This window comes from Macrosteles quadrilineatus, unplaced genomic scaffold (assembly GCF_028750875.1).
Source record: "Macrosteles quadrilineatus isolate MER2022 unplaced genomic scaffold, UCM_ALF_1.0 Scaffold_8__2_contigs__length_117827958, whole genome shotgun sequence".
NCBI lineage: Eukaryota > Metazoa > Arthropoda > Insecta > Hemiptera > Cicadellidae > Macrosteles > Macrosteles quadrilineatus.
In genome coordinates, this window is record NW_026542601.1 from 98,903,259 (window position 1) to 98,915,760 (window position 12,502).

Genomic DNA, 12,502 nt, shown 5'->3' on the forward strand with positions numbered 1-12,502 from the left:
TTCTCAAATTATTGTCACAACCTACATTACCTACAACCGTACATTATACTATAAAACCTACATCCTAATTAGCTAGTTAACATACTAAACTAGTTAACATACTAGTAGTAGTGCGTTTAACTACCGCTTGAAGGTCCATTACTTTTATTACAATTGTCATTGCTTGTACAGCGTTTGAACATCAAACAAATGGCACAGTAAATGGCAGACACGGGTTTAGTCTGGCCATTACATTAATACAGACAGCGTTTTCTCCATAATTTTTAACTCAATTTGCATCGCGCAAAAGCTGTAGAAGGAGTTTATGTCAATGCAACTAAAAGTCGTTGTGCGTAGTGGACAATTATAGCGTTACATTCCGTTAAATCACTCCCAGCTGTTTCTAATAGGAGCATTAGATATAAAAGTTACGAGTGTGGGATGTTTGTAGGATATTTACTGTGATTCAAATTTTAAATTAGTGACGTTAAATGGATATGAATTTAAAGCTAGAGCTAGATATAAAGCGTCAGTTTTTATTTATGATCTAATTCAAGACGTGACTATAACTAACTAGTTCACTATACGTGTTTCTTTAATACTGCAGTAGATGAATTAAGTCGGTTCATGCCCGATAAAATGTGTGTCAAGTTCTAGTTGGCTTTATGACTGTAAATTCCAAACGTCTACTTGTTGTTCATAACTTTACGATTATACGCTCAATCTTATTTGCTTTCATAATAAAATTTAATTAACTAGGATGCAAAACTATATTTTAAAGATCTCGAATGTTTTGCTATCTACGATGCTCTTCACTCAGTTTTTTAAGTGTCATGAAATAACCAGTCATGTTATATTATTTAAGGTTTATTTAATGTTAACTTGTTCAACTACGATTTAGAATCGAAAAGGTACGAGGGTATTTCTTTAATATCCCCTGAGATTAATTCTGGACATTATTAAAATGCATAAAGTTTTGCACCAGCACCCTCCTAGTTGTTAAACATTTATACCCTTCAGAGCTTATAGCTAATCAACTGGATGCTCAAAACTACGATAACACAAACTACCTTTTAATTAGGTTAATCCAACAATAGGTAAACATTAAACTGATCTGTTAACAAGTCCATTAGATCATAATTAGCTTATAACAACACCAATTAACTCATGTGTGAACAAATTATTTAGATGGCGTCAAATGAGAAAACGTAAATTTAATCTTTATTTAATCTACTTTTAATATTGAATTAAATTTGCCACTTATGCATTTTTTTACTTTACTGACAGCTTTTTTGCTAATATTTCTTTACGATACTATTGTGAGTATAATTACAGGATTTTATTAATTTAATCGTTAGTCATGTACATTTCCCTCGTAAGATGCACTGATAGTAACCTGTAGATGTATTTGTATGCATGAGAAAGGTTTGATTTATTCCTTCATAGCATATTATACAAAGGAAATTAGAAAAAGAGAAAAGGATACTTCCTACAAGTCAAGAAATAACCTGGAATAGTAAGATGGAATGGGTTCCAAAAACATAGCAATTGATTGTAATCTTTGACTTGGAAACTTTCATTAATTCGTTTTTGTTTTCACTAAATTATTAACTCTCCTGAACTCCATTATTATTTTGTAACCTTCAGCTATTGACTTGATCATTCCATAGTTCGGCTTCATATATTTAGACTTTCCACCAAGCTATTTATAAGTATAAGTGTATTAATCGTGTAAACTTCTTCTCAAGTTTTTCTTTTCTTGATGAGTAACTTTACAAAATCAAATGTTATCCTTTATCCAACAATTAAATTATTGGCACTATTTAATATTACATTAATGTTTTAAACACAAATCATATCGTACGGACATTCTAACCCTTTTTCGTAAATGGTACGACAGAACGCATTATGATTTTATGTGGCTACGATTTTAAAGCGCTAAAAACCTTCTAATTTTGAGTGTTTGTGATACTACAGGCAGTAACTGTAGTATTAGGTACTTTTATCCCATTTGTCTAGGTTCATAGTTATAAGTTTAAGTCTATGTAATCGGAGAGAGGTTGGAGAATGAGGTACAAAGCACGTTTTCAATCGCCAAATCCGTTTATCAGCGCCTCATGTGTTCTGGTTGGAGCTTTTACCTGCCAAGAAGACGTGTCTTAGTAAGGTGTTACCCATTACAGAGCCGTGATCATTGTTACTAACCTTATACCACTACATTTTAGACGTTTGTTTTTCCTTGCAGTATAAAGTAAAATAAAATTGAATACAACTAGTTATATCTTTATATAAAGGAGACACAAAACAGCTTATAAGTCCCAAGGTTTTTTTTATTTTATTTTATGTTAATTTTGAAACAGTATCATTTGGGATACCAACAATTTTGTATTCATCATTCAAAGGAAATTGTTTAATGCTAATTAATACCCAAAGGCTTATTACGTTATTTGATTTTAAAAGAAAATATGAAAAATGTAATATTATATTGATTAATTTTATCAAAAAGTATCTATGAATTTATCCGTCTCTACTTAATCTAAAGACTTAGCTGGATAAAATATTATACAATTTGGTAACTTTTCTAAAGATGATGACAAAAAAGAAACAGAAAGGATAAATCATAATCCTTCTTAACCGTTCTTAATCCTTCTTAAGGTGTTTTAAGCATCAAAATAACCAGTTGACAAACAATTTGTGATATTTTTACTTTTGTGAAAAAAGTAATGCATATTTGTTGAGTTGAATCAATTGTTTGGTTTGATTAATTGAGGTGTTGAATATTAGCAATTACTTTTAAATTGTATCTAAACTATCACTAAGATATTTGCTTTACAAAAAATAGAAATTCATCTTATTGAAGTGTAAATACTATTTACTAAAACATTTTAAGTTTCATTCCAATGTTATTCAAATAATTAATGTAAACATTATAACATTATAATAGTTTACATATATACATATGCTTTATGAAATATATACAAATTGTTTATTTTACGTGGTAAATATCACACCTGAGTTGCATGGTAGTCTACAAGACTAGCATGCTGTTAGTAGAGGTTAATCACGTTTTCAATCAACAAATTGCACCGTCAGAGGCTTATGTTTTCAGGTTGGTTAACTTCCGCTTTATAACAAGGGTTCAAGTTATAAATATCAATGAATCACAAAGTAATGAAGAACTAGCATTAATGTTTTAAAATATATTATAATATTTTCGGTTGTGTGACAAAAATACTGTTTACCTTAGGGCATTACCAGTGAAGTTGTTAACCAAATGTTATGTATAATATATTTATTATTTTACCGTTCTTACAAATATATTTAAAAAACGTGGAAAGCATATCTAGGTACTGAGTGGTCTATTGATACCAGACATGTGATATCAGAAGGTCCCTGGTTTGAACCAGTCAAAAGCATTTTGGTGGTTTGATGATTTGGCTGTCTTTGAGCTTTCAAGTGGTAGTAGTCAGTAGCAAAAGCTATTCAATGCAGCCCATTTAATTCTACGATATCCTTTAAAGTAATTTGTCTAAAGCAGTTTCTTCACTGAACAAAGTGACAAGTTGAGATAAATGCAGCTCACGAGCCGACAGAGTGAGATCTTAGGATAATCTTTATTCTATAGTCTAACACCAAGGGAGATCATTAACCTGTAAGTAAGGAGTGAGGATCCTATTCATTTACTATTTTTTACTTTCTGAAAAATCAGAATGAAGCTGATATATTTGTACGATTACTGAGAAGAAAATTGTAGTTATAGACCACTCGTTTATTTTACCAAAAGTATTGTCGAACTAGTACAGTTCTTGCCTATAAATTTGAGGTTGCTTGTTCGAACCCAAGCGGTTACCCAGGTTAGCAATGTTCTCTACGCCAAAATCAAACAAAGTAAAAAATTTAATTTACTCACACCAAATGAATAAATAATATGACTGAACATTTTATATATTAAGATAAAGATTCACAACAAGGTAAGTCGGTCATATTACAAAGTTTTATGACTATTTTCTCACGACCAAAACGTGCAAAAAACTAATGTTCTTGGTTGTTTGTCCAATAATGTTGTTAATTTAAACATAAAACTAAAGAACTAACAAAGGCCTTAACAGAGAATTAAGAAAGCAAAATAATATTATTTTATTCTACATTTATGGCTCTTGTTCTGTTAAAATGTATATTAAAAAAGAATGGATGCAAAGAAAGGAAAGTCAGTTAGTGTAACAAATTGCGTGCAAGTTGAGCATAACGTGTAGAAGACTAATGTACTTGGTTGATTGCCAGCACCGCCAAACATAGGTTACTTTTACACCACACTTCCCCCAGAGAATAATGTTTTTTCCAATAACACAATGGTGTTGAACACTTGTAATATAAATGTGATAAAAGCAATTCTGTTCTGTATTCTACATCCTCCGGGGCGTAAGTTGGTTGGATTCAGTTTCAATAATAATTCAATAACGTTTTACTCTGTTATTATTATCTCTTATTATTTAGCCACAAAACAATTCACTCAGACCTTTAGCTACCTATCGGTAACATCAAAGGGGGTTTTCTGTAACATCAATTTTTCACCCGTCCTACTTAACTAATATTTATGATTGAGATATCTTCAAAGATGTTGATCTATTGGAGGATGAATGCTGAGTAAAATGTGATTAATTTACTTTAGTGCTTCGTCTTTCCTGGCCTTTGATCGATTTCTAGAGTTTGCTTTGAAATTTTCAGTAATTCTGATCAACTATCGTTGTAATAGTTTTTAATGTTAAGTATTAGGGAACCGACTTTTCCTCAGTGGCTTCGATTAGTCTTAACAGTTAAAATCATATATCACAAAAACATGTATGATAACAGTAACACAAATTTTATACTTAGTACAAATGAAATAATTAAGCTAAGTAAAGCTTTTGATATAGCGAAGAGAAAAATTGAAGCTAAAAAAGTTATATCTTTTGATAAGTTTTCTTTTAAGACTTGTCTTATGTAGTATTAAAATACATCTACAAAGCTAAAAAAATAAGAAATATGGACACGTAAATAAAGACTGTTTGACCGTAAATACAGCTTTTTTTATTATTATTATGTTAGATTGAATCACAGCAAACAGTCAGGAAAATATTTACTCTCCTTAAATGCGTTAGATTGTCCATCTATTGGCAGTCTTGTTTTACGCAACTCTTTCAACTTTTGTAACACTAAATCAAACACAACTACATGATTAACGTAGAAAATAAAAATATATTTACACTTTAAGACTTTAATTTTTTATAATTTGTACTTTGATTGCATGTACTATAAGTAATTTTTAAATACAAAATAAGATGTTTAAATTAAGTCTTAATCATATACAAACACAAATTTACGCTTTAACGCCTTTGAACAAAAATGTTATTTGTTTTAATGCGAAAGCGTTTGCCAAGTTCTTCGCCAATCTTTCCCATTCAGTTAATTTTTTTTAATTTATTGAATTATTTTTGTTATTTACGAATTATAATTTTCTACACCCCACAGAATAGTTAAATGGTACGGTTATTTTACAATTCATGAATACTGCTATGACTTATTTGCCTTTAAGATAATTTCCTATAATGCTGAACTAAAAAAAGCAAACATGAACTAGTTTAAGGTTTATCTAACAATAAAATTTGTGGCAGAAGTCATTATTAAGTTCGATTCATACACATCAGTTACGGCACGTAGTCTATTCACTTGAGGAACATCTCAGTTAACAAAAATATTCGTTAGTGGATTTTCTATTACGCTATCTACACTGACCCGTTGCAGTTCCGTCAGTCGCTCTGCCGGCGTCCGTCAGTCAATTTCTTATTTCTTTTCACCGATATTTTTGAATTATTCGGATGCCTGACGGATGTGTTTGAGGTTAGAAAGTTGTACTTTTTTTATTTAAATCGTCGAGTTTGTATGTTAAGTAATGACTAGCTGTGGTGTGCCCGTTCTACGTACGGGAATCTTATAGTAAGTTGAAACCTTCTTATATTCAGAACAGGTGTTGGTTTGCATATTTAGTGTGCATTTTTCCAGATATGCTGGCAAAACTATTACTGTATAGGAATACATAATAAACCTTCGCAAACACAATATCTGACAGTTTCAAAGCCTAAACGAATGCTTCACAATTATATGTCACCCGATCGTGTTAGTCCATATTTTATATCTAATGATAAAAGGAATTGCTTTATAGATCTATGAGGCATAGGTTGAAATTTTCATTAACAAAGGTGCTTAATGTTAATGCTTAAAACATCTGGTCTTTTCCACGGAACACTGAGAAATAAGGACATTAATGCGTTACCAACAGCCAGCATACACACACAAATACAGAATTGAATTAGGGGATTTCCTACGCTTTAACATTACAAACAAAACAATTATTTGAAAGTTTTTATAGTGTCATTAAATTTGATGATAATCGTTTTTAGGCCTAATCAAACTGAACAATCGGTGTAAATCTGTTGGCAAATATATATAAAAGAAAATAAATACACAGTCCACAAAACATTTATACGTTAACAACGCCAAGCTTTAAAAATTCATAATGGTTTGCTAAAAAAATCTTTCAATAATGTTTGATCATTTTCATAGCATAAACTAACATTTTGGAGTCCAGACAGAAAACGCAAAAATTATACAGTAAGACATAAATGACAGTTTGAAGAAACCACCTTTATCCAAACAAAGGTTTCTTATTTAAAAGATTACGTAATCTCTAAACGATAATCGGTACATATATCTAACAAACATTCGGAGGAAATGTGACAAAAAAGCACAAATCTGGGGTTTTGGACGTTTTTAGTTTTACTTCCTAGGTAGGAAAAGTACCGATATCGTTGTTGAAATATAAGTAGAAACCAAAAGGGACACATTGGGAAAGCGAGTTTAGCTACATCTGTAAGTTAAACTTCTGTTACGATCACAGCGAAATCAGATCTTCCAAGATTTCAGCAACATCCACGATCACCCACTGCATTTGTGATTTTTTACTTTGCACTTGCACTTTACACAACTGTCCTTGAAGCGCCGTCAATAAGTGAAAACCTTTTTGTAAGCTATTGGTGACGATGATTAAAAAAATGTAGGTTTCCCAGCAATAATACAACACTGATTCACGGCATTTTCCCCGGTTATCAAAACTCAAGAACAATCGTTGCACTTGCGATTAATTAAACTTGTTAAGTAGGGCACAACGTTTTTAATCTCACTTGGTTTGGATGTGCTAACAAAACTTGATCGGAAATGGTTGCGGTATTTGTAAACAACTTTTAATGTAAACATATCAGTGACAGCTAGAAGTGAGAACTTATCCAAACAGCTGATCGTTATTTCATAAAATGTAATGGTAAACGTTAGTAGAAAATTTGACAAAAATCGATCGAAATTGAGTTTTTGATGGTTCGTTATTTTGTTTTCAAAGAAGCGAGGCCATGTTTTTAAAGCCAAAGACACTCTCACCAATCCAGTAAATACAGAAAAATGATTAGAACCTTGATCCCTAATCTAGTTTTCTAGGAGTAGGCCGCGTAAAATGACATTTTGGCGTTACAGACGCAACCACAGAATGGACAAACAGACAGACATACAGACAGAAATTGAGATAAGACTCTTTTCGGCTTTCTTAGGCTATGAAACGTAAAAAAACCAAAATCTGCATGATTCTATGCAATGTACAGACAAAACTCTAATTTTATTTATATAGATTGTAACAATCAACAAAACGGACGATGAAAATTTGATAGAATATTGTGTTTTAATTAAAAATTTTTACTGTAACAACACTGTAAATAAAGTGACGGAAGAGTGACTGAAACCAAATGACTGACAGTTTGACTGAGAAATTGCGGATGCAACTGTAACTGGACTGTAAGGGAACTGTGACTGGACTGATATGTGTGAATCGACCTTTAATCTGTGTATATTATTAGCACATTCATAATGATTTTCTATTTGTAATTGATTTGTATGAATAGATCTATAAACAAATATCGGATTATTTACCGTATACATAGCCTCACCAAAGTTTAGTGAAACAATAAATCAGTTATTATTGCATTCATTAAAGGATTAGTAAATTATTACAAAACACACGTAACACTTAAAAAATTGAATTATTATTTCTATAATTTTAAATGAGTAAAACATGAACAAATTAGTGAACGTTTTGTGTAATTGAGCAGTTGGGAGCTGACAATGACGTTAATAGTAAGTGATAAGATCTGTTATCAACTTTAACATGTGACAGGGGGAAGACATCAGTAGCTTTGATATACAATGGCTCCTCTAGCATGAAACCAACCTTAGCACCAGGTATTTATGTAAATCCATTACATACAAGTAAATACCATTTAGAACATTAGCCTAAAGTAGATGAATTTTCTCTTCATAGATATTTAAAACTACATATTTTACTTTGATTTAATGAAAATCAAAATTGTATATCTCCTCAAATAAAAGTAGTGCTGTAATGACCATCATATTATACTCACGTTAGTAAGCTCGGGAACACAGTATTTTATATTTGTGTTCATCGTTATATTACTCATTTTTTTATTACATAATTAATCGTATTTTTTATGTAGTTATTTTTTACCTTCCTTAAAAGTCCCCAGTCTAATTTTAGTTAGGCCAGGCTTTTTGTCGATTATTGTTCAATTGTTAACTAAGTAACTAACACGTTAAGTTAATTAGATACTCCTGATATTATTGCCATAGTCAGAGCAAAGTCACTACATAAAACAAGAGTATTGAAGGAATTAGATAGCATAGTATAATACGCGGAGAGGCATGTGAAACTTTATGCAACAATACTCCTGGGTTCGTTGCATATGATCTAATTAGATATTATCTAGTTTGCAAAGTGTTGATTCAAGACGAGTCAAGTTTATCTAACTGCATTGTACTTGTATTACAAACTTATCGATTGTTAGGTTATCTAATAGTAATCTTGGTACTAGTGATCTAAAAACTCATTGCGTGGTGGTTACAGATTACCCTAAAGTGATTGAGTTAGAGATAATCGTAAACTAATAGAGCTTAAGATGATCTAAACTGATCAAGATACAAATGGTATAAATATTTTGTTTGTTTTAAGATAAACTAAAATGTTGATTAGATAAATTAGCGCACGTTCTCTTCAAGTTTACTGCTGTAGTCTACTACTCGGAAATTACTTCAATGTATTTATTGTTTAGTGAGATACTTATACTTAACATATCAGACTATTTTAAGAATAACACTAACATTGTTTTCTGGATATCAGGGTGGTTACAGTGCCAACCAGCAAATTTGAATTTTTCTGTTAACATTCCTAGCGATATCAATCATGGACCCCAGAAAGCATTGATTATTGAGCCATAAATAATGAATAATGATATGAATAAGGTTGACGTTAAATGGTTACGAGACTCGAGTTTGGATAGTTTTCTTACAAAAAAATACATACAATATCAATTGTACAAAAAAAAACCCTATATTCTTCCAATTATTAGTAACCCACCAAGTATGGTTATTAGTATATCGTATTCAACGACCAAGCAAAAAAACATGTCATGTAATAAAACTATAAACCTATGTAATAGTATATTATTTTTCATAAAATTATGCATTTTCTGTTCTACTAATCTCGTTTTTGACAAGAATGTACCTTCATATCATAAATATCTCCCAAAGTTTTTACTAATGGATAATCTAGTTATTTAGTTTATATTATCTATTTATAATAATTTAGTTTATGGGCAACACTCTTATTTCTGATATTCTAAGACAGTTGTTGTTAATGTGTGTGACAGGGTTGCTGCTGGCCGCAGCTGCAGTGAGTGTGGTCAGCGATGTCCTGGACCTAGACTACAGCACCTGTATCACCCTCGACCCTTTCGACTCCGCCCTCCCCCAGACAACACCCTTCCCTTACGTCCTGAACGTGAGTAAGACCGGTGTCATCCACAATCAAGACTCTATCATCCTCACCATCCGTACTCAGGACCCGCGGGTGGAGTTCGAGAGGTTCCTGGTCCAGGCGAGGGACACAGTGCTAGGAGTTCCTGTGGGGCAGTTTGTGGATACTGGGGACGCTGATATCACATTGTATAACTGCTTTCATCGACCAGAGGTAATGATGTAGGATAAAAAAGAAACAGAAATATTAGATAAAAAAGCGTAATACAAATTTGGTGAGCTACATGTTGAAATTGAATGTATTAAGGATGATTGGGTGAGGTGTAAGGATAAATCAGATCATATTGTGTGTATAAAATACGGATACTTGTTGGTAATTTGTTTTATCACTTCTAATCTCTTTATTACTTTCTTTCATACACGGTTCACTCACATCCTATAACCTGACACGGCTTAAGTTACAAAATTATATAATTACATTATTTGAGAAGATGCTCTATATCAACATTTTTAAACAAATTTTTTTAATCATATGCATTTGAGCTAAGAGGTTTTGAGGTAGGCTAGCAAGTTTAAATAATTCAACTGATCTAGTGGATGTATATTGATATTTAAGTCCTGAAGGCATGAGAGTAAATTCCATCAATACGATGCAATAACAAAATGACTGAGAACTTATGTTAAGCTAGAAAACATAATATGCCTCTGCAAAGAGAACAACATTCGCTAAGAGCCATAAAATGTTACTGTAATTAAGATAAATTAAGTCATGTTAATATCGTAATTCTTTTAAGACTTTTCCTTGCACTTTGCTGATAATCTTAAGGTATAACGGTTTCTTTATCTACATCTCGATTGTAAATAGGATATGAAACCTGATTGCTCGTTTTCCACTGACACCTGTAGTCTATAATGTATTTGTATGTTGTCAGAACACAGCAACGGAATTCGATCATGAACCCAAGAGAGAGGCCCGCATGCGTTGGATGCCTGACTACGACTACAATGGAACTGTAAGACTAATGTAAGTGAGAACAAAGCGTTCTAAGCACTCCCTGGCATCGACGGATGTTGATCCTACTTAGACACAATCCATCAAAGCTGATATAATGTTTGGAATGATCTTTGTCGTATTATTGTGTTCATTACCACTTACGTATTCAATCCAGTACTATTTTATATCAACCCGTGTTTTTTTTTACGTTTTGTAAGTGATCGGTCCAACCTTGTTAGTCTTGTTATTAAATAATAACTTTTTCTTGATATCAGGGTGGTTACAAGATTTTATACAGCGACCTTTCGTTATACAGCAAAATCAATTCCTATTAAAAAAATAAATAGCACAAAGGCTCAGGAAATTGAAGAAAGGGGCTTGATACATAACAAACGTCCTTTAGCTTTGAAGGCAATCACTATAATCACCCTGGATAAAAAATTATTAAATACTATGAAATCAACAAAAGACTGTGAACAAAAGAGAATCAATGTGAAGGTTAACTTAGCCCCATCAGTCACTGGATTTACACACATATTATAAAACCTATCTTATGTAGTCATATTTCGAATCACTTTTTTTAGCAAGCTAAAATACTATAGGTATAATTAAGTATTTTAGCTTGCTAATAACCTACAACTATCGCAGCGTATAAGCCAAGGATCACCTGAATATTTAAAACATTATGAATTAAATTCTATTTTAGAGTCTATACTTCAGTATTTTATATATTATATAGATTATTTTGGCAAACCTACCTATACAAGGAATGCAAGAATTTTACCGGAAAAGACACTCGGTTTTTTTAGAGGGAAAGACTAGGAGCCAAAATAACCCCTATGGTATTTATGAAAAACACGGATATTAAATAAGTCCCTATTATCCGTGTATTATGAGGAATGCAGTTGTGAATACTAATACATGTAACCGTAAACTAATTACATTGACATTATTAGTGTTTTAGCATCTAATAGTTACAAACATTAACTAAAATCTATGTTCCAGAGCCACAGTTGTTCAAACCAAAGACATTTATTGGCTAAGACAACTCGCAGCTGAACTACAAGTATACAACCCCTGGTGAAAGTAATATTTTAAGTTTGTCCCTGTCAAGAACTACATCATTGAACAACAATAGCGTATTACACGATAACATCAACTGCTAAGCCAAAAATACGAGTCTGTAAATATATAGATAATAATTCAAACCGAATAAAAGCTGTTTATTTCGTTTACTTGATATATTCCTAAACTAAGTGTTGAGCTGTGACATTGAAAATTGGAAAAGGAGTTGTATGAATAGTCAACTGTAATAGATTATAAGGTGTGTAGATAATATGCCTATTTAATTTTTTTACTTTGTTATTTTTTCTTTGAGATGGATGATAGTAATAGGATTATTAGTTTTTCTGTTTTTAGGTTTTATAAAACTAATAACGTACTTTTTAACGTAAATGCATTTTATAATTACATAAACTTACTTGTAAAGTTATAGATCATCAAAGACTGTTCTTAATTGGAAATTTGAAATATTTAAAAATGTTAATTAAACTTATGTTTAAACACTGATGTAAAGTAAATATGATAAGAGCACAATAATAGACTAACAGTTTTAAATTGTAT

At 31.5% G+C, this 12,502-nt stretch overlaps 1 protein-coding gene across 1 annotated transcript; it reads left to right on the top strand.

Annotated features, from left to right (window-relative positions):
* The first annotated feature begins 8,170 nt into the window (after nt 1-8,170).
* LOC129001877 (defense protein l(2)34Fc-like) lies at nt 8,171-12,052 on the top strand. Its single transcript, XM_054429333.1, has 4 exons — nt 8,171-8,298; nt 9,780-10,099; nt 10,818-10,909; nt 11,885-12,052. The coding sequence occupies exons 1-4, from the start codon at nt 8,277-8,279 to the stop codon at nt 11,961-11,963; spliced, it is 513 nt and encodes a 170-aa protein (XP_054285308.1). The 5' UTR covers nt 8,171-8,276; the 3' UTR covers nt 11,964-12,052.
* Nucleotides 12,053-12,502: the final 450 nt, after the last annotated feature.